This window comes from Bos indicus, chromosome 24 (assembly GCF_029378745.1).
Source record: "Bos indicus isolate NIAB-ARS_2022 breed Sahiwal x Tharparkar chromosome 24, NIAB-ARS_B.indTharparkar_mat_pri_1.0, whole genome shotgun sequence".
In the NCBI taxonomy this organism is placed as follows: domain Eukaryota; kingdom Metazoa; phylum Chordata; class Mammalia; order Artiodactyla; family Bovidae; genus Bos; species Bos indicus.
Genome location: NC_091783.1, coordinates 46,052,072 through 46,074,993, shown reverse-complemented (window position 1 = coordinate 46,074,993; position 22,922 = coordinate 46,052,072). Strand labels below are relative to the sequence as shown.

General features: G+C 41.5%; 1 protein-coding gene across 2 annotated transcripts in view; it reads left to right on the top strand.

Moving 5' to 3' along the window:
- Positions 1-22,922, top strand: part of EPG5 (ectopic P-granules 5 autophagy tethering factor) — a 129,614-nt gene that overhangs the window by 13,775 nt on the left and 92,917 nt on the right. For both annotated transcript variants that reach the window (XM_070778986.1, XM_019986709.2), the window contains exons 3-13: positions 294-537; positions 1,432-1,568; positions 2,420-2,527; positions 3,441-3,514; positions 5,584-5,689; positions 8,551-8,665; positions 9,084-9,234; positions 11,896-12,051; positions 15,478-15,635; positions 16,705-16,859; positions 18,687-18,827. In XM_070778986.1, the coding sequence (XP_070635087.1) occupies positions 294-537; positions 1,432-1,568; positions 2,420-2,527; positions 3,441-3,514; positions 5,584-5,689; positions 8,551-8,665; positions 9,084-9,234; positions 11,896-12,051; positions 15,478-15,635; positions 16,705-16,859; positions 18,687-18,827 (1,545 nt within the window). The remainder of the gene's footprint in view (positions 1-293; positions 538-1,431; positions 1,569-2,419; positions 2,528-3,440; positions 3,515-5,583; positions 5,690-8,550; positions 8,666-9,083; positions 9,235-11,895; positions 12,052-15,477; positions 15,636-16,704; positions 16,860-18,686; positions 18,828-22,922) is intronic.

Sequence of the window (22,922 nt, the reverse complement as noted above, 5' to 3'; positions counted from 1 at the left end):
ATAAAGTAGAAGGTAAGATTTTCTGTTTTCTTGCATCTTTCCCCACCTACTTCATCTTAGGGTTTCTCTTCTCTGAACTTGTGACGCCTTTGTGATTGGCATTATACTCCTTGGCACCTGGTTATGTATTAGTTTTATAGTTTTCTATGTGGTAGTATTGTTCCCTCACTGTGATTTTTAAGCCCTTTGAAGATGTACTGAAGCCTGTGTGTCATATACAGATTGCCTCGTTACATCAAGAGCAAAGGTAACTGGCTTCATATCTTACATCTTACCCTTTTGTCCACTGCTAGGGTATCTGTGCAGATCAAGTGAAAGTTTCAGGCCATCATCGCTACCAGAGAGTGGAGATGAATGAAAATGCACTGGCTGAGCTAAAGAAACTGTTTGATGCCAAATCCGAGCACCTCCACCAGACCCTGGCTCTGCATTCTTACACTTCTGTGCTCTCACGGTTGCAAGTGGAGTCTTACATCTACTCGTTACTCAATAGTTCGGCTGTTCTGAGATCTTTAGCAATTTATCAGGAAGGCCAAGGTGTGTAAGTAATGAAAGCCTCACTCTTCCTTTTTTTTTTTTTTTTTTTAAGCCTCACTCTTGTGGTCTAAAATGAAAAGAGAATTGAGGGATACAGTCTGGTTGAATTGATTGTGCGCTGATTGATATTTGTAAGGGACCACCGTTTGTGCTTGCTGTCTTACTTGGCGTCTCCCAGTACAGGTTAGGGTTGACCCCTACCTTAATAACATTTCTTGAAAGCAGTGCCAGGTCTCCCTTCCCTGTGGACTGTCTTTCTCGGCTCCTCTAGGAAGCCATAAGTTTGCTTTTTATCATTAATGTCTCTTCCTGTCCTAATTTATGTGCTTGTTACCAATTCAAGTCCAAGTACGGTTTCTGATTCTAAAACCTAGAGCTCTTTTTCATTCTCTGTCTGTTGCACTTTATTTTTGCTTGTCCATTTTGTTCGATTGTTTAATTTTCATCAGAACGTTTATAATGTTTTGTATTTTTAGTCTTATTTTGGATTTTAAGAGATTAGCCTTTATTATATAATGTGTAAAGTGTTAATTATGTAATTTTTATTTCTTGGAGAGATATTTGAATCATTTAGATAAGAAATCCTTCCCCTTGTGGTTTTCATAACTAATCAAAGAGCTGGGGATGGCAGAGATCTGCTGATGTTTAAATAAAAAATGAATTTTGATGAAGTTAATTTTTTCTTGCTCTGAACTACTTCACAAAGTTAAATACTTTGTTTTCAGTTTCTATAGTGGAAATTCATATTTTGATGTAGCTTTCCTCCTTGGATGTTCATCTGAAGTAAATATTTTGAATAGTTTATTCTCGTTGTTGTTTTTTAAGAAGAGACACTAAAACTTCTCCCCGATACCATTTGCAAGGGATTCATTCAATCCTCTCTTTAACTTACAGCTTCTAAACAGGCGGAGAGCGTTCCCTCTGACCTGTGTCAGCTGAAGGAGTGCATCAGTGTCTTGTTCACGTTCACCAGGAGAGTTCACGAAGATGCTCAGTTCCATGACGATGTCCTTCTCTGGCTGCAGAAATTGGTGAGGAAATAGGCATGGTAGTCTTTCTATTATTTCCCTGATAATTTAAGAATTATCTCTTATGTCCTCATAGTTTTTTCTTCAACAGCTTATTCAGCTAATTCGTTTAATGTGTTAGTGACATTTTTTTTTGCTCATGACACACAGAAATAAATTATCCTAGTGCCTTATTAAGCACATAGTGCTTTTCTCTCTGATAAACTTTATGTTCAGTGATCTCTGGTCTTCAGTTTTGGAAGAAATGGAAATGTGGGAAGTATGCTAAATTTAAGTGTCTTCAGAATATAGGTTTGTTGTTCATATCACTTTTGTTTAATCATATGTTAATGCTATACTTAAATTTTTTTTTTTTTAAGGGAAAAGAATCAGGTTTTGGGAAATTTAGGAAAGATACTAGGTGTCTTATGGGATGAGGGGTTGTTTCTTGGTTATGTTTCTCAATGGGGCTCCCTTGGATGTTTCTTTTTTAGGTTCATGCTACAGTTCTTAGATGTGGACTTAGGTTCCAAGCATACTTACTTGGATTTGAGAACCTTGCAGACTGGAACTAGATTAAACTACTTGACTTATATCTATTCGTATATGGCCAGGAACATTAATGTTTTGTAATTTGCCAGATACTAAAAATTGGGTTTGCAGAGAAACTGCTTATGATATTTTTAGCATAGTACTCATAGATTCTTAGTCCTCTGTACCTCCGTGTAGAAACTCAGCCAGTCAATGGTATATCTTATGTCTGGTTACTCTTTTGAAAGATCACATGTATTTAAGTATCAGATAGATGATTGCACTAGGCCCCTAGAAGTAGTTGTCTTAATAAACAGTAAAACTCTACGTCCTTTGCTGTTCAGGTATCAGTGTTACAAAGAGCGGGCTGTCCTGGAGATCACCTCTTCCTTCTAAACCATATTCTTCGATGCCCAGCTGGTGTTAGTAAATGGGCTGTTCCTTTCATCCAGGTATGATGAATGACTTTCTAATTTTGAGGAGAATGGGGGAGATTTTGTTAAACATTGTTCCTGAGGAAGTTGCTTTCAGAAATAAGCCTACTTAAAATATATTGATATTTAAGATAAAATTATTAGGATATATCCAGCCTGTATAGGAGTTATTATGCTGCACCTTCTTGGCCACTGAAAATTGATGAAGTTAAGGTAAAGATGCAGAAGTTTCATTGTAGTGTGGCATGGTGGTTTCAGTGGTGTTTAATCCTGTAAGGTTTCTGTGCAGGAAGGCTTGCTAGGACTTACTTCTGCAATATTCAACTTTGAATATTCAATAAATTCAATATTCCTTAATTAATCCATCCTACACTGTAGTTGGTGCAGATAAAAAAGAAACCACCAGCATCTCAGAGTTCTTTAATACTAGCAGAGATCTCACATCTGCATGATCACTTTAGGCATCGATGTATGGTTTACGGGTTCCTCCTCTCTGCTGCTTGCCTTAGGGTTGTGTTGTTACTCATCGCAGCCCCTTCAGATGGGCGGGTAGGAGCCAAACGTGTGCCAGGTTCCTTCTGCATTTTATCTTTTCTCTAGTATTTCTGGTGGCAAGAAATTTGAATCGTTTTAGGTAGAAGGAAGTTTTTTAAAAAAAATCTCATCTTTGGATTAAAATAGCAGTATAATCCTCTTTCCCATATTATTTCAGATAATTGATGTAAGTGACTGAGCTGCCTCTGTTCTCTGAGTGCATCGAGCCCAGTCAGTACTGCCAGGTAACTCTGAGGTGTTCTCATTCTTGTGGATGAGGAGCCAGTTTCACCTCTATTTTCTTAACAGCTCCCTTGTCAGAATGCTGGTGAATTCAGACTATGGCTACTTGGGTTGTTGGTTTTCTGCAGTATGCCTTTTCCTTTTCTGATTTCAGATCAAAGTGTTGAATAACCCATCAGGAGTCTTTCATTTTATGCAGTCCCTTGCCCTGCTGATGTCTCCTGTCAAGTAAGTGTGGAAGAGCTTCGTAAAGTAGAAATTAAAATGTTCTGTCAAACAATTGGCTTCCTAAACTGCCCAGATCCAAGCAATTGCTAAGGGAAGAGTCAGCATTCCAGAATTTAACAATTCAGCTTTTCTTGGGGTTTAATACCCTTTGTCCCAAAGTGACCCTCTTAACTGCTTTTTTTTTTTTTAATTGATTAACTTTTTTGGGTGCCTCCTTTTAATGGTCTGCCATTCCGGCCATATATGTCATTGTGGTGCTGTGGGGAGAAAAAAAGTTTCTTCCCTTCAAAGGAGAGATTTAGTGGCAAAGGTAAAAAAGCACAGTCAGAGATTCAAGTGCCAAATTGTATGGAACTATGATCGATGCTTCCCAGGTGGCGCAAGTGGTAAAGAACTCACCTGCCAATGCAGGAGATGCAAGAGACACAAGTTTGATCCCTGGCTTGGGAAGATCCCCTGGAGAAGGAGATAGCAACCCACTCTGGTATTCTTGCCTTGAGGATCCTATAGACAGAGGAGCCTGGTGGGCTACAGTCCATGGGGTCACAAAGAGTCGGACATGACTCAGCTGCACACACACACAATTGATGCAGTAGAAATGAGTAAAGAGTAGAGTGGAGTAGTCAGAGGGTTCCAGGTGAATGAGCTGGATTTGAAGACTGGAACTGATTTCGGCGGGAGAGGAGTAGGGAAGGCACTGCAGGGGGAGAAGGGAGCAGTGGCCCAGAGTGCAGGGAAGCGTAGCTGTGCAGGAGGCACATTGGAGGCCAGCTGGGCTGCAGTGAAGGGGTGTGTGGGAGATGGTAATAAAGATGAGCAGCTAGAGGGGAGTCGGATTATAGAAGACCTAGAAATTAAGAGAGTTTTGAGATGGTCTGGCTTTTGAAGCAATTGAGGGTTTTTGAACATGGGTAAAAGTCGTATTTACGGAAGATTAGGGTGGACTGGAGGTAGAAGATGCACTTCTGCTTCACTGAGTCATGGTTGCAGAGGTCTGGCTCTCCTGGCTCTGGAGCCAAGTCCAGCATCTAGAGGGCACATCCTTACATGGGGAGAATGCAGGCTATGTCCAGGTGACCTGGAACTGTGTTACTACCACGGGCTCTTGATCCAGGAAAGCCTGTCTTCCTGAACCTGAATTGAGGTGATAGCAGTGGGAAGGAGAAGGTGGGAAACTGAAGGTCATCTTCCCAGGAAAGAATTAAGAAGCTGATTAAATAAGGAGAATGTGGGAAAGGGGTGGCTCAGACCTACCTCTGTAGACTGTGATTCTGACTGACTGAGAGGCTGTTGGCAGCCCTCAGACACTGAAAAGAAAAAGGAGAGCTGTCAGGGAAGGAGGAAGATTTGAGGTCGTTGGGGTTTATGGGAGGACACGTCTGAGTGACAGGTACCAGTGGACACGTGGAGCTCTACGGCTGGAGCCCTTCGGGTTGGAAGCTGGAAGTCACGGGGGAGAGCTCCTGGTGGAAGGACGGAATGGATGAATTCTCAGGGTCAGGTCAGAGAGGAGGAACAGAGAGCTGAGAACCGCGTGGTGGTTTCAGAGAAGGAACTTGTGTGGTTACACCGACTTGTTAGGTCCAGCCAGCACCATGTGAAAGCCTGGCCGGCAGGAATTCCCCTAGATTCCTCTCTGTCACCGCCTGGATACAGGGACTGTTCCTACACATGTGTTTAGATGTGCTTTTCCCGCAGCCAGCTTTTGCATTACCTGCAGATTATCCTTTATTCAGTTAAGCGTGTTTCCTGAACACTTTGTGGGCCAGTTAGAACTCAGGTACCACGCAGTCCTGGGTGTGCAGAGGCCTCACTGGAGGCGGGCGCTGTGCTGGCATAGCCGCTTCTCTTTACTGACCCAGGAGGGCCGTAGTCTCTACATCACTGATAGTGAAGCTTTGGTCTCCTTGTGTTTTAGCCAGTTATTATTTCTTGTTTTCTGATTCAAACCACTTGGAGATTGCGTTGATGCCAACTCTTCTTCAAGGTGAGTGGACAATCCAGAATGCACGCGGTGGGCTCTCTGTGTTTATGTTTATGTGACTGGAGCGGTTTCCTTTGTCCTTTAGAAACCGAGCTGAGTTCCTGTGCCACATGAAGCCCAGTGAACGGAATCCATCCTCCTCGGGGCCTGCGTCCGGGACGTGGACTCTAGTAGACGAGGGGGGAGAAGAGGTAACTCGTCATATCTGCAGCATTTTGATGAATTATTTATGAGCTCTCTCATGTGCCAACTATCATTTTAAGCGCCTCTTTTGTATTAGCCCATTTAATTCTCCCAACAGCCCCATGAGGCAAGTACTGTTTTCATCCCATATTAGAGATGAGGAAACAGGTACAGGATGAGGGTGAGGGAATTTGTCCCAAATCACAAGTCTTGAGCCTTTGTGCTGAGCTGGTGTCTGCTGCCTCCCTTCTCCAGACCATCACTGCATAGCTGGGAGAGTTTGGACCTGGAAGTGTTCACATACTGCATACTCTTTCTGTTAGGGTTTTCTTTTATGTAGCATCCATTTTCTGGGCTTGGGATCTCACCTACAGATACTCTGAGCCTTTCTAATAAAGAGCTGGATCATACCAAGGTGGGCTTCCCTTATGGCTCAGCTGGTAAAGAATCCGCCTGCAATGCGGGAGACCTGGGTTCACTCTCTGGGTTGGGAAGATCCTTTGGAGAAGGGAAAGGCTACCCACTCCAGTATTCTGGCCTGGAGAATTCCATGGACTGTGTAGTCATGGGGTCCCAAAGAGTTGGACACCACTGAGCAACTTTCACTTTCACTTCTTACCAAGGTTCTGCCTTAACACTTATAAACTTTCTTACCTAGATCTTCTCATTTGAAAGAAGATAATTTCCTATTTTTAGTGAGAATTTAATGATCAAAATCCAGTTTCTCAGATAACATTCATTGATTTTTCTTTCTACTATTATACATGGCTAGTGTACTGGTAAACATTTTTTTTTCCCTTGCAGCTAGTTATCTGCCTGCCCTAGTGTGTCTTTATGGTCCAAATCCAGATTTGACATGCTTGTCCAGGATTGGCCAGGAACTAAATTTACTAAAACACCTTCTCTTTAAAAGGAGTTGAGAATTTTCAGTGGACACTCCTTAGAATGACACGTGGCAGCTGTGGGATCATGTCTGTATATTTACCCAGCTGTTCATTCAGAAGCAGGAGTGCCTTCACACTCAATGTGCTCTTCCTGGAACTTGTGGGAGGTGGGAGATGGTGGTAAATGATGTGGACGTGCAGAGACCGAACAGTCCTTCTGGAAAGAGCTTCTCAGGTGCAAATTGGTCTTCTAAAGATTGTGATGGAGCAGGGTTCCTTCTCTCCCCGACCCTCCACCCCGCAAGACTGGTCTCTCCTGAGAGAGGAGTCTTTTTTTTCCTGTTGGTTTCCTGCATTTAATCCCAAAGATGGGTAATGGTTAAAGACTCTGGAATGGTGCCTTAGCTCTCACTGGATGTTGAGTGGATTCAGGAACCTAGGGTGGGAACGCCGGCAGTGCTGTTGACTCAGAAAAGGCCGAGAGTGGAAGGCATTGTGCATCGCCCGCATTGGTGATTTCCTGACACTGGCTGTGTGTCAGGACCACCTGGGCAGCCTTGCCCCCATCCACACCCAGCTATCCAAATGTTTAGAGCCTCCGTGGTGATTCCGACGTACAGCCAGAGCGGGGAACTACTGCTCTGGGTGGAATTTCTGAGGCGCTTATTTGCTAACTGTTTAGGATGTGTAAGAGGGTAGAACTGAGTGGCTTTAGGAAATTATGAATAAATTGCATTAGACCCTTGTTGAAATTGAGGTGATAATTCTTCAGAATCTCTGGGTCTTTTTATAGTATTCCATTTTTTTTAAGTAAAAAAAATAAAAATTACTTACTTATTTTTGGCTGTGTGGGGTCTCTGTTGCGGCACACAGGCTTTCTCAGTTACCACACAGGGGGGCTGCTCTTCATTGCAGTGGCTTCCCTTGTTGCAGAGCACAGGCTGTAGGGCACTTGGGCTTCAGGAGCACATAGGCTCAGTAGTTGGGGCAAGCAGGCTTTAGAGCTTGGGCTCACTACTGTGGAGCATAGGCTTAGTTGCCCTGTGGCACATGGAATCTTCCTGGACCAGAGATTGAACCTGTGTCCCCTGCATTGGCAGGCAGATTCTTAACCACTGGACCATCAGGGAAGCCCCAGTATTCCCTTTTGAATGTAGCATATCTTAGGTCACAAATCAATTTGGTTTCTAAGGAGACTTTAGTGCTGTGTATCAAACAAAAAAGGCTTCCCTGGTGGCTCAGTGAAGAATCCACCTACAGTGCAGGAGACATGGGTTTGATCCCTGGGTTGGGAAGATCCCCTGGAAAAGGAAATGGCAACCCACTCCAGTATTCTTGCCTGGGAAATCCCATGAACAGAGGAGACTGGCGGGCTACAGTCCTTGGGGTCTCTAAAAGAGTCATACTTGACTTAGCAATTAAACAACAACAGTTGAATAAAACCCCCCAACTATTTCCTGTATGTGAGCTCTGTGTATGACTACTGTTACTTTTATCCTGTTTTCAATGGTTCTGATTGATGACAGAACTTCAGATATCCATAGCAAATGCTAATTGCTTCTTAATAAGTCAGTTGACTATTGCAGTAAACTTTAATTTGGGGGAAAGAAGAGGCTTATAGGTAAAATAACTTGGACTTGAGTGCATGGCTCTTTAATTGATACTGTCAAAGCACTGAGATTTACGGTAAGATCCCTATTCTAGAGGAATTCATCTTCTTTGGGATAGAAATCTAATGAGAGCAGTTTCAGCCACTGAAGAATAGATATGACTTGGTACACCTAAAATTGTACGTGCAGTGTTAGGGGATTTATAGGTCATTTAGCAGAACTGATAGTGTAAATCTCTGTCCTGGAGAAGTCCATGAGGACTCATGAGAATACAGCTTGTGTACCCCTGAGACCTGTGACAATGCAGCTCCTGTAACTCTGTACCATGGTGTCATCTCGTCAAATCAACTGTTAAGACTGCATCTTTTTCCTTAGGATGAAGACCCTGAGACCAGTTGGATTCTCCTTAATGAAGATGACTTGGTTATTCTTCTGTCACAGTTCCCATTTCATGAACTGTTTCAACATCTTCTTGGGTTTAAAGCAAAAGGTAGACTAATTTCTTTTGTCTTATATAAAATGTGGCAGTGGCAAGCTCAAACACAGGAACTTAGCATCAGGTCTTACATCTTGAGTGGGCTCCTGATTTTGGGTTCCCCTATGCCTGGCTGTACTATGCAGAGATGATTGTGTCTCTGTGGTGAGGCTTCTTTCCCCTCTCTTGTGATTGTAGTTTCCTCTGTGGTGCTTAAATACAAAAGGTCGACTAGCTCGCACATCTCCCAGCTTTAATGAATGGTTTTGGTTTTGTACTTCATCTCAAGTTTCCCATTTCACAGGGTATAGGAGCCAGAGCATAGGATTCTCCATCTTGACTTTGTTTCTTCCTTAATATGTTGACATCCGTATCTTTCAGTGTTTTTCCATTGTAATTACAATTTTTTTCCTTTTCTTTGATGAACTTTTAGGTGATTATTTACCCGAAACAACGAGACCTCAAGAGATGATGAAAATTTTTGCCTTTGCTAACTCCTTAGTGGAACTTCTGGCAGTGGGGCTAGAAACCTTCAATAGAGCACGCTATAGGCAGTTTGTCAAGCGAATTGGTTATATGATCAGGTAATACTGCTCTTGGTATATCTATTAGCCCCAGTTAGTCACAGACAATGTATAATCGTGATGGTGGGCATTTTATTGGTACAGTTCATGTCTTATTTCTCATAAAAGTAAGAATTATTTCCTTCACCATCTACTAGATGGGAATTTTAAATAAATACTTCCAGTCAGAATATTTGGTTAATTATCTCAAATTTAACTGGTTTGCTAGACAATTGTTCTTGCAGTCAGGATCTTCAGAGCAGTTGGGTTGACCTTGGCCAGAGAGAAGGAGTCAAAGAAAATACAGGGTCTTTCCCCTCCTTTATTCTCTTCTCTTCTCCTTCCTAACTTTTGCCTAGAAATTGTCATGTAGCTGTGGAACATTGGCAGTAGCTCTCTTGCACTATTATTTCCCTGTTTTCTCTCTTACTTGCTCTTATTCTGATTTCTATAAAACACCAGAAAATTGCAGACTTCATCAATGGCTCCTGTATTTGAATTGGGAAAGCATTATCATTCATTTGTGTGGAAGATAGGTTTTTTTAAATTATCAAATAAGAGTAAATTCTGAGAAATGTACTGCTTTTCATTGAATTAACTTACATCCAAGAGGATTCTGTATCATCAATCTTTTGATTTTTATGGTGTGTATAAAACTTAGTTATTTCATCCAACCTCCCTTACCTTGAAAGAAAACTTACAAAAACTACAAAACTTCCCCTCCTTCTGTACTTTTGTTTGTAAAGCATAGTTGATTTTAATTATTTCAGATATATATCCATCACATTCATAAAGCCAGGTAATGATATAGGATGCCTGGAGTTGTTGAACTCTCCGCACTCAGGCTTTTCCTCCCAACACTATCCAAACAGCTCTGAAGAATGAAAGTTGCTAATGAACTTTGTGCTACTGACTAATCCAGGAGCCACCTCTGAGTCTTCATCTTGCTTCATCTCTCACACAGTTCATACGGCAGCCTTCATCACAGATGGTCACTTTTCCTTAAAGCATTTTCTTTGTTTGACTTGCAGGATACCGCGTACTCCTGTTCCTTTCACTGGCTGTTCATTTTCTGCCTCCTTGGTTGTTTCAGTCTCACCTAGACTTACTAATGTTGGAATGCCTCAGGGCTTCATCCCTGGACCCCTTTCTCCAAACTTACTTCTTGGGATTTCACCCATTCCCATGTCTTTGAGTATCATCTAAACATGGTTAAAGTTCTGTGTTCTATTTCCATTTCGTACCTTTCTTCTAAGCTTATACTGAATATATCCAGCACTTGGGTGACTTATGACCATTACAATTGAATATTCCCCAAATGGGCTCAATCTCCCCACCTCTCAAACTGCTGCTCTCTCAGTCTTCTCAGTGTCAGTAAGTGCCAGTTTTTCCGGCCAGAGCACTAGTGTCATCGTTGACTTTTCTTTTTTTACAGCACATCCAATCTAATGGTCAGTTCTGTCATCTTTTCTTTCAATACGCCATCTTTCAGCAAACCTAAGATACATTTTGTGTACCACTAAGAAAGAAAAATGGAGAAGGCAATGGCCACCCACTTCAGTATCCTTGCCTGGAAAATCCCATGGATGGAGGAGCCTGGTGGGCTGCAGTCCACGGGGTCGCAGAGTCGGACACGACTGAGCGACTTCACTTTCATTTTTCCCTTTCATGCATTGGAGAAGGAAATGGCAACCCACTCCAGTGTTCTTGCCTGGAGAATCCCAGGGACGGGGGAGCCTGGTGGGCTGCCGTCTACCAGAGGCCACCCAGAGTCAGACACGACTGAAGTAACTCAGCAGCAAGAAAGAAAAAAATGCCACCAGATTATGATGTTATCAGTCTTGATGCACATTCTCGCTGCAGAGATTAAACTGTGAAGGGCATGCATCCTTTGGATTAGTAAAACATGCTGCTTCCAAAACCCAGCCTCTGCTCACTGTGTTCACTGCTGCTACCACAGTTCATTTTTAGTCATGTCTCACCGATTATCACAGTAGCCACCTGACTTGTCTTGCCGCTTTTGCCCTCCCTCCTCTGCACCGCCAGCTTATTCTTACAACAGCTACCAGTGTTTCTTGTAAATCGTGAGTCAGCTCATATCACTCCTCTGCTCAGACCCAGCTGCTCCCAGTCTCATTCAGAGTAAAAGCCAGTATGCACAGTGGCCTACAGGACTCTTCATGGCTGGTTTCTTGTCTCTCTGATTTCCTCTCCAGACATTCTCTCTCTCGTTTACTTTACTTTAGCACACTGGCTGCCTTGCTGTTCCTCCAACACAATGAACACGCCTCAGAGCCGTCACACTGGTTGCTTCTTCAGCCTGGGTGCTCTTCCTTTAGAGAGCCCGAGACTGCATCCAGTCTTTACTCACGGGTCCCTCTTCAGTGAGGCCCCTCCTCACCAACATGCCCGAAAACCTTTATTTTTCGCTCCTACTGATTTTTCTCAGTGTCGTTTATAACCATGTGACAGACTGTGCATTTTGTTTTGTTTATTGTCTGTGTGCCCTCCACTCAATGTCAGCTCCACGAGGGGAAGGTTTTTTCCCTCCATTGCATCCCTTTAGCACCTAGAAGGTAGTACGCAACAAAGAAGTGCTGACTGAGGTAATGTTTCAAATGTAAAGTTGCCGGTGTTGAGTGCGTTCACAGAGAAGGCCGCGCTGTCTTTCTTCATGCTCAGGATGACCCTTGGTTATGTGAGCGACCACTGGGCCCAGTATGTGAGCCACAACCAAGGCTCGGGATTGGCCCTGCAGCCCTACTCCATGGAGAAACTACAGGTTGAATTCGATGAGCTCTTTTTGAGAGCTGTTCTACATGTCCTGAAAGCCAAAAGGTAAGATGTATGATGATAACTGTCGAGAAATAGCTCCTTGGCTAGCGAGGAAGACTGGCGTGAAAGTCATTGACTGAAGTAGGGCTCTTATAATAACATCAGCGTATTTCATCTGTTTTTTACCTTGGGTTGATGTTTGGGATTTAGTTTCCTTGTCTGTAGTATTGCCTGAAATGATCTTGACTTTCAGGTTTCCTTCAGTCTTAAAAATAAGCTGATTCTGCTACCTCAGTTTTGCCACTCTGAACTTCTGGGGTAACTTTGAGCAGGGGATGAATTGTATTTCATACCCTGCTCTAGTGTCCCCAGTGGGGCAGAGTAGGCACTCAAAACGTTGTTCAAGTTGTCCGACTGTATGGGATTTAAAGTCTAGGACTGTCTTGGATCTGGGGTCCTCCTCCACCACCTTGACTGCATTCTCATCTCGCCATTGTTGCTGCTGCTTACAGCCTAGGATACATTTTTTGGCAGAGGTGGGGACATGACCACTCATCTGCACTGTCTTCCCTGAGTTTTTGCCGAAGTGTGGGAGTGGGTTCTGCTTCAGCAGTCTGCCCGCCCACCCCCCCACCCCCCAGCTCCACTCATGAACTGCTGGATCCCTTTCTGAGCTGTTGCCATTCTTGCCATGGCCTCACAGTCTCGCCCGTCATTTATGTGTGCTGTGTGGTGGCTTTGAGTCCGGGTCTGCCAAGACTGTTACCTTGGGCGAATCACTTAATGTTTTGGTCTCACTTTGTGCATTAATTAAGTGGAGATGACGATGATGATACAACTTGTTCCATTGACCTCATGGATATGTTATGAGGATGAAATGCAATAATATGTGGAAAGTAATATTTTTAAACCATAGAAGACTTTTCAGATGTAAGTGGTGGCTGTTTTTGTGTGGTTTCAAATGAAGAACAGGATAACCACTCAGTTAGAGAAAGATTAGTATTCTTCGACTAAGTCTTAAAACTACCGTTAGGTACTTAGAAGGAGTGGGTCTAAGATAAAGAGAACTTGGGCTTAGAAATTCAGTTCGATTATTCTTGTCCATACTTGGTGGTCTCCTGAGGTGTACCAGGTCCCTGCTAGGGCTTCAGTGCAGTAGCAGCTGCTCACTGAGGCCGGCCTCCTGGTGCTCGGGAAAAGTCTTCTGTGTCTGATCTCCTGTCACCTGGTCTTGTGTTTGTTTAGCTGAGAGGCAAAGCTTTTCTAGAAGAAAAACTGTAGTTCCTTACGAGGTCTTATGCACTGAGCTGTGAACCCTCCTGTAATATTGTTTATGTAATTCACACAGGTAATTGCTTTAAATTTGAAAATGCTGAGAGCTGTTGTTCTTGAATATAATTTATTTCAGAACACATTATATGAGAATCAGGTATTTAAAGCTGTGAAATTTAAATTTATTTGACACTCCTTTGGAAATTTCTGACGGTAGCTAGTCCCTCGACCTAAAAAAAAAAACAAAACCCAAACTGAAAGATAGACTACAAAAACCTAAACCAGACTTACTTCATGTCTGCTGCTAAGTCGCTTCAGTTGTGTCCGACTCTGTGCAACCCCATAGACGGCAGCCCACCAGGCTCCCCCGCCCCTGGGATTCTCCAGGCAAGAACACTGGAGTGGGTTGCCATTTCCTTCTCCAATGCATGAAAGTGAAAAGTGAAAGTGAAGTCACTCAGTCGTGTCCGACTCTTAGCGACCCCATGGACTGCAGCCCACCAGGCTCCTCCGTCTGTGGGATTTTCCAGGCAAGAGTACTGGAGTGGGGTGCCACTGCCTTCTCCAACTTCATGTCTGCTCTATAAGAATTTTGTAGCTGGAAATATTTATTGTCTATGACATTACTTTTAAGGCCTCATTGTTGGGCGATCCTTTATATAAGAACATCCAGTCCAATGTGAGGTGTTGGGATAAATATTTAATAAGACAGAAGCCTGACCCACTTGAACTTAGAAAAGTCTAGCTTTTGCTTTTCAGAGTCGAGGTCAGTTGTGGTTTGGACTGCTAGTGGCCTGCTGGGCCACAGACATGGGTTAAGCATACACTATTTAATTTCTGTTTTTCTTAATAAACATTATTTATAATTGATTGAATTAGAGTTTTGCCCCAAAGCAACAGTTTTGAGTGCCTCCCCATTTTTCCTTTTTAGATTTTTTGAGATAAAATTCATGTAACAAAATATTTATAAGCATTTATTGAGTATAGTTTTTGAGATACTAGTTTAAGTAGACTTGGTTTCTGCTGTCACATTGCTGTGTGCTGGTATGTGCACCTAAATTGCACGTTTATATCTTTCACTGTGTAGTTTAAGGACCAGCTGAGTCTCGAATCATCTGGGGTGACTGTAAAAAAGAGGTGCAAATTCTTGGGCCCCAGCTGTGACCTGCAGACACAGAATCTCTTAGGTGGATCTTGGGAGTCTGCCTTTTCCACAAAGTCTCAGGTGGTTTTTCTGCCTGCAGTGCTGTGAGAAACACTGATGGTGGGTATGATCATGCCATAGTCAGGTGTGGTTAGAATTTCATAGTGGTGCTGAGGAGAGGGCATTAGGAAAGGCCTCACAAACGGAGGGATGGCGCTTTGTAGTTGGGGAGTTCTCTCTGGGCTTGTCCAGGAATTTGTTGATGTTTACTTGCTAAGTTGTGTCCGACTCTGTTGTAACTCCATGGACCGTAGCTCGCCAGGCCCCTCTGACCATGGGATTTTCCAGATAAGAATACTGGAGTGGGTTGCCGTTTCCTTCTCCAGGGGCATCTTCCTGATCAGGGACTGAACCCGGGTCTCCTGTGCGTCTTCTGCACTGCAGGTAGATTCTTTACTGCTGAGCCACCAGGAAAGCCCCTTGTCCAAAAATGGTCTGATAATAATACAGAGAGGGCTCTGGTTGGGAATACGGGTCTGAGCTATTTTTGGAAGGCTTTGAATTTGGAACTGTGAACTTCCTTCTGTTTTGAGGAAGGAGTTAGGGAGGGCTTTGGTCCCTCCCCCGCCTCTGCCAACTGTGCAGGTCTGGGTGTGCCCATATGTACCTTGGTGCGTGCTCAGACACACACACCCAATCTCAGCAGTCTTTCTGTTGCCAGGTCTTAAAAGGATCTTTGGTTTAAAACCCAGCTCTGCCTCTAATTAGTCTTTGTGTTCTGGTACCCTGATATGTAAATTGGGGATAATATCAGTAATAGTGCTCGCCTTGGTTTTCGTGAGGAGGAACGTGCTGATAAATAGATGATGTGGTGATGAGAACTGTGCGGGGCACAGAGTAGGTGCTTTGTGTGTATTTGCCGTTAAACATTCTCAAGGTGTTTATGACTGAAGCATGCTAGAAGAATTGCTGTAGTATGATTTAAAAATTTAAGAATTATTTTTGCCTCCTTTCTCAATATGGTGAAGTTGACTGATACATGAAATTATTCCTGCTCTTCTTAATACATGCAGACTTGGCATTTGGCTGTTTATGTCAGAAATGCCCTTCGGGACACTGTCTGTCCAGATGCTCTGGAAGCTCTTCTACCTCATGCATCGGGTGGAAAGCGGGAATCTGGACAGGCTCAGTACTGCCCTCCTGCCTGCCGAGTGCAAGAAACACCTCCAAGGTACAGCCGTGCCAGCATCCGTCTCTCTGTCTCATGCGCCTCTTCTCTTCATGGCTTTATTCTTTCTGCTTTTAGAAGGAGTAAGAGATGTTTTACTCTGTGTACTAGTGTAATCATTTTGAAATTTAAGAGACTGCTTTGTTGTTTTGACTTATTAGAATGATGATTCTAATTTTCATTATTCTTCAAATGCTCTGAAGAGTAAATTCTATAATGAACCCAATTTGGGGATAGGAAATGAAAATTGAGTTGTTAATACCCTATGGATATTTTGATAATCCTGGAAATTTGATGAACTATGTTTGATTTCTCAAATGTGTAAACATATAAAAGGAATTATTGGCTTGTTGCTTTCTTGCTGTGAAAAGTTCCACAGGGAGTATATTTTTTAAAGAGTATTTTCTTCCCTCTATAGTTTTGCCTTTGAAGCCTTTAGTTTTCTGTCAAATGTGGCCATTCTGTTTATCAAGACTGCCCTCTAGTGACAAAATGTAATATTGCTTACAGAGCATTCTCTGAGGAATAGGCAAAAGTTTAGATATTGTTAATCCTATTCATCAGTATTTCAGTCATGATTATAGCTAATTTCTTGTCCCAAATTTTTGTTTATAAGCAAATGTCTTTTGCGTGAAATGCCGTGTTGGTACTGAGTAGTTTCCTAGTCTTATCGGTTTTTGTTAATGGAGTTGTCCTTCATTTGGCTGATAATTACCAGGTAGCTTCAGGTGTATTGCTGAGGATGTCTTGCTCAGTGACAGTAGCAGGGCTTTGCAGTTGATAAAGCTCTTGACCAGTCACATAGCATCTGATCTTAAATAAGCTTTAGAGACAGATTAGGAAACTGAGACTTCTTAAATGTTGCCTAAGCCAACATTATATTTAGAGTTGGAATTTCAGCTGGTCCAGCCTTCTTCCTAATGCCTGTAGAAATCCATTCGAGAACAAAGATGTTTTCTATCTTTAAATATTTCTTAATATCCTTTAGTTTTATATCTTATCTATCTCTGAAAGAGTAACTAAAGTGACATATGTTTATTCTCTCCCCACTTTAATATTCTCGGACTTGCAGACCCTGAACATTTTGTGAACTTTGAGAAGTGTCTTTCTTCCATGAATAGCTCGGAAGAGATTTGCCTTCTAACTACTTTTGCTCAGATGGCTCAGGCCAGAAGAACCAATGTGGATGAAGACTTCATAAAAATTATTGTTCTGGAGATATATGAGGTTAGAATATTAAGTTTTAGAAATGAGCTAAAAACATTTTCTTTTGGTTTGCCCATCCATTGATTCTTCTGGGATCGCTTTAAAAAAATGTGACAGCCTCATTTTGTCTGCACTTGTGGAATGAGATGATCTGTAAGTAGTACTGAAAACATGAATCATACCCACCCCGTTTCTCCATGCTGTCTCTTTTCATTTGATGTCTGAGTTTTGGTAAAGAATAGACAGTCTGGCACAGCCTGACATTTGTAATTTCTATTCTCTCTGTCCCTCTGCCCGCCTTCCTCATTTCCACTCCTCTGACCCTGCCAGGAACATGGAAACCTGGCTTCCCCGCCTACTTAGATGAGATGGTGGAAATAATACTGAACCTAGAGTTAGAGCACCTGGCTTTGTTTTAACTCTGCTCCTCGTTGCCCATCTCACATCAGAGAAGATATCATATCGCTCTGGGCTTCAGTTTCTTTATATGTAAAATGACAGGATGAGATGAGATCCTTGCTTTCTTTACTTTTTCACCCAGCCACCCTTAATGGTGGAAGAGAATGAACTTTAGACCCCTTGTGTTGAGGGACATAACTCAAGTGGTTACCAAAATGTTATTGGAGTTTGTGTGTGTACATATATCTGTGTGTATATATATAATGTATATTTTCACTGTAGGCTGTCATTTATCTGTTTGCCTTCATAAAAAATTTCTTCCAATATAAGTAAAAGTTATGTCTGAAGATTTATTGTCATCCCCCTCAATAGTACAGTTTGAGAATGATGGACTAGGTAATCTAAAGTTCTTTTCCAGAATCAAATATCCTAATAAGCTGTTCCCATTATTGTACTTTGAAAGTAGCCCTGCCTGCGATTAAGGCCTTGATGGATCTGAAATTCCAGACTAGCTTTATAATCTGCAAAAACTGAGGGGAGAACGTATATTTTCATATATATTAAGTGGCGTTCTCAAGATAATATTACTTAAGTACTATTTATGTTCTTGAATGATGGTTTAGATGTTCTGACCAGTTCTTACAGTAAAAACTGCATTCTGATGCTGTGTGTGTTGTGTATGTGTGTCCACATGTATAAAATTGAATCAGTAGTTATGCACTCTCACATTTTCTTCTTCTATTTTATTCTGCTTTCTTATTTTTCCATTCTGTCCCATTGTGTTAAAAAACAAAAACAACAACACCCAAACTGCTGGCACGAATGGGTTGTGTCTTGTAGTTTTGAACCCATTGTTTAAGAAGAGTTGGTAAATATTGATTATTATTATTATTTTTTGGCTGTGCTGCATGGCATGTGGGGTCTTAGTTCCCAGGGATCAACCTGCGCCCCCTGCAATAGAAGCACAGAGTCATAACCACTGGACTGCCAGGGAAGTCTAAACACTGATGCATTAGGAGCTCTTCTGATAGAGGATCTCTCTCTCTTTTTTGGAGAGAATAGATATTTCCAGGAAATGACTTCTGATTTTAATAATTTTATTGGTTTCCTCAAATTTAGAAAAGTTTTAATATGAAGGGACTATTTAATTGTTCTGAAGACACTGGTGTTTCTTCTGAATCCAGCACTAGAAGTCACTGTTACACTTTGTAGGTTGTCTTTCTTCTCCAGTCTCTCCTGCCACCTTCCAGACTCAGGGTAGACGCTCTGCTCTCTGAACTTTTGACATCCTTTTGATCACGGTGTGAACCAAGCCTCATTTTGAGATTCTTTCTGATACTTTACTTGAAAACATTCTAAATAAAGTATGAAAAAGGTTTTTTTTTTTTTTTTTTTTTTTTTTTACTGATGCTTGGTTTTAAAAATGCCATCTCTCCACGTTCCCACTAGGTGTCTTATGTCACCCTGTCCACCCGAGAAACTTTTTCAAAGGTTGGTCGAGAGCTTTTAGGGGCCATCGCAGCTGTTCATCCTGAGATAATTTCTGTCCTTCTGGATAGAGTTCAAGACACCATTGACCAGGTTGGAATGGTAAGAGCACTGATTTCGTTTGTTTCCCCTTTTGTTATTGTTGTTTATTTTGAACCTTGGAGTATTGGAGCAGTGGGAAAAATAGTTACTGGGATACAGAAAAAGTTGTTGGGATGGCTGAGCCATGGGTACAACAGAGAAAAGAGAGCATTTACTAAGTCACAGGCTCTGTGCCTGCTTGGGCATAGCTGCTGCTTATGAGAAACTGGATTGTTTCTCTTAATCTCTGCAAAGTGACTTCCCACCTCCTTCAGTAAGAGGTTTTTATTTATTATTTTCTTTTTAACTTATTTTTGGCTGCACTGGGTCTTTGTTGCTGTGCTCGGGCTTTCTCTGGTTGTGGTGAGCGGGGGCTGCTCTTTAGCTGTGGTCCATAGGCTTCTCTTGTTGCAGAGCACAGGCTGTAGCTGTGCCAGCTTAAGTGGTTGGCAGCACGTGAGCCCAGTGAGTGCCACTCTCAGGCTCTAGAGTGCTGGCTCAGTGGTTGTGGCGCACGGGCTTGGTTGCCCTGTGGCTTGTGGAATCTTTTGGACCAGGGGTCAAACCCATGTGCCCTGCGTTGGCAGATGGATTCTTAACCACTGGACCCCTAGGGAAATCCGCAGGCTTTTATTTTAATTAGAGCCTAACAATAATCCATAGTTTTTATTTCATAATTTTGCTTTACCTTCATAATTCTTATATTTTTTTTGGTGGAAACAACTCTAAGAAAGAAGACCTGCTTTAAATCAATCAAAAACAAAATTAAAAGTAATAGTTTAAGTTGAGCAAGATGTATATCATTTAGTTCTGTCATTCGTCACAATCCCTTTTGTAATCTTTATGTAGTTTTTAAAAACAGTTTTATTGCAATATAATTCACATATAATTCATTTATTTAAAGTGTACAAGTCAGTGGTTCTTAGTATATTCACAGATAGGTATATATATCACCAGTCAATTTTAGAACATTTTCATCACCTCAGAACAAAACCACATACCATTTAGCTGTCAGACTTCCATTCTCTTTAGCCCTGAGTGACCACAGTCTATTTTCTGTTTGTGTTTTTGTTGTTCAGTTACTAAGGCATGTCTGACCTTTTGTGACCCATGGACTACAGCCCACTAGGCTCCTCTGTCCCTGGGATTTCCCAGGTGAGAATACTAGAGTAGGTTGCTATTTTCTTCTCCAGGGATCTTCCTTCTTCCTGAGCCGGGGATTAAACCCATGTTTCTTGCATTGGCAGGTGGATTCCTTACCATTGAGCCACCTGGGAAACCTGTCTCTATAGATTTACCTATTCTGGACATTTTATGTAAATGGAATTACAGAATATCTGATCATTTGTGACTGGCTTCTTTCACTTAGCATGATATTTTCCAGGCCCATCCATGCTGTAGCATATGTCAGTAGTTCATTCCTTTTTATGGCCAAGTAGTATTCTATTGTTTGAGTGTATCATTTTCAAAAATATATACTTACTGAAGATTTTCTTCATCAAGTATAGCAAGGCTGTAATGAGTGAATTTCTCTCATGGCAGGTAGTCATGTGTGGTAACTTCAGGAGGAGTGTTTAAAGTTATGGTGTTTTTCTCTGGGCTTTTATTTGCACAGGGCCTTTACCTTATAGTGATTGCATCATTCCTATCTATCCATCATTGCAGGATAGATGACGGACAACTATTGTACTTCGTCAACTCATGAGTGAGCAAATTTAATGACTGATTGGTTTATAAGACTGTTTTTTCCCCTAACTGAAGAATAAAGGCTATATCATTCTTTACTTGGAAAAGTATATGTTACTTTTTTTTACATTAAGAGAAATTTAATTGTGGTAAATTATACACAGCTTCCCTGGTGGCTCAGTGGTAAAGAATCCACCTACAATGCAGGAGATGTGGGTTTGATCCCTGGGACGGGGAGGTCCCCTGGAGAAGGAAATGACAACCCCCTCCGGTATTCTTGCCTGGGAAATTGGACAGAGGAACCTGGTGGGCTACAGTCCACGGGGTCACACAGAGTCGGACACTACTTGGTGACTAAACCACCACCACCACCAAATTATACACAACATAAAACATGATATTAACCATTTTTAAGTATAGTGGTATTAAATACATTCACATTGTTTTGCTACCTACCATCACCACCATCCATCCACAGAACTCTTTCATCTTGTGAAACAGATTCTGTACCCATTAAACACTAAACTCCTTGTCCCTTTTCAGCTCCTTGCAGCCAGCATTCTACTTTGAGTTTGCAAAGAGCAAGTTTTTGGTTGTTCCTTTTTGAGTGGTCATCTAATGGGATGTCTTCCAAGAAAATCTACAGTGGGTCATATGAGTGTTTCAGTTTGATTGAGTTCATGACCTTTATCTGACACTTTTTTTTTCCCTGGGTTTGGCCACATTTAACATTTTTAATTGGGTCCATAATATTTTCAGTAATAATTGTGCTCAGAAATATGCTTAGCTGTAAGTGTGCAAATTAGAACCATAATGTTCTTTAGAGCACATCTTATAAAAGATGCCCCCCACTCTGTTTATACATGTGGTTCCTTTATGTTCATTAAACTCACTGACATTTTTGAGGAACTTGTTTAAGCCCCCTTGCCATCAGATGAATATGATGGCTTTGAATATTTTTGCTGTGACCTTGGACTAGGCTGAAATCAGCTTCGAGCTTCAGAGTCTGGGAATGAACTGTGGACCTAAACTTTCACTGACACGGTTGGGGTGTGTCTGAAAGTAACTTTGTTCTCGAGGCCCAGCAGGAGAGGAAAAGTCATTTGTGCTATAATGTGTGGAAGTCACCCTGGGTTAGGAACAGTTGTTGATAAGGACCAAGCCCTTGGGGACATCTCAAAGTACAGAACTCAGATAAGTTTTGATGACAGCCTGAAAATTGATAAATATTTTCCTGTTGGTCTTTTTTAATAATTTGAAACATTCTGCTTTTGTTAGTGAAATCATCTTCCTAATACCCTCTTCAGGTAAAATTAGTGATCTTTTGACTTTCAGTGAATGCATAAATATATTTTAAAATACATTCTTTAAATTCTGTTTTGTTGGGAATTCTTACTAGGATTCTTCCTGTGTAATCATTTCTTTTTTTTTGCTTTATTGAATGAACTAGATCTTTCATTCATTCCAGTATGAAATAGAGGTAGTAAAAGTGGCCTTACTGTGTTCCTTATCATAGCAGAAAAGGTTCCAAAGTTCCCCATGAAGTATCATGCTGCTGCTGCTGCTGCTGCTGCTAAGTCGCTTCAGTCGTGTCCGACTCTGTGCGACCCCATAGACAGAAGCCCACCAGGCTCCCCTGTCCTTGGGATTCTCCAGGCAGGAACACTGGAATAAAAATAAAAATAAAAACCACTCGATCCTAGTATATTAATCTTTTTATGTGTTACTAGGTTCAATTTGCTATTGTTTATTGTGGATTCATGGCAAATATTGATCTATAATGTTATTTTGTTAGATTTTGGTTTTAGAGTCATGTTGGCCTTGTAACATGAGTTGGAAAGCATTTCCTCCTCTTCTATTATTTGAAAGAATTTTTGTAAGATTGCTATAATTCTTCCTGGAATGTTTGATAGCATTTACCAGTGAAGTTATCTGGGTCTTGGGTTTTCTTTGTGGGATATGTTTTGATAACAAATTGAAAATTGTAAGCAGATAGTTTTTTTTTTTCTGAGTCAGTTTTGGTAATTTATATTTTTAAAGAGATTTTTCCATTTCTTCTAACCAGTTGAATTTACTGGCCATTGAGTTTTTGTAACAGTCCCTTTTTAATTTTTTAATGTCCATGAGGTCTTTCGTGGTTAATTCACTTTCATTCTTGATGGGTGGATATATGTTACACTATACTTTTGTGTGACTGGACAGAAGTGCTTTTCTGGACAGATCTTGTTGCTATACTCATTGTTCTAGTACCATTATTTTGTTCTTTTTGTCAGATGCTCACAGGCTAAAGGAGAAGTTTTGTATGTGATAGATTGCTTAGGTTACTGTTTTATTCAGTTATTCAAGACCTTTATTACAAATCCTTATGAAAATTTAGCTAAGTACACACACACATACTGCACGTGCAAAGGAAAGAAAAAGTCTTTCAAA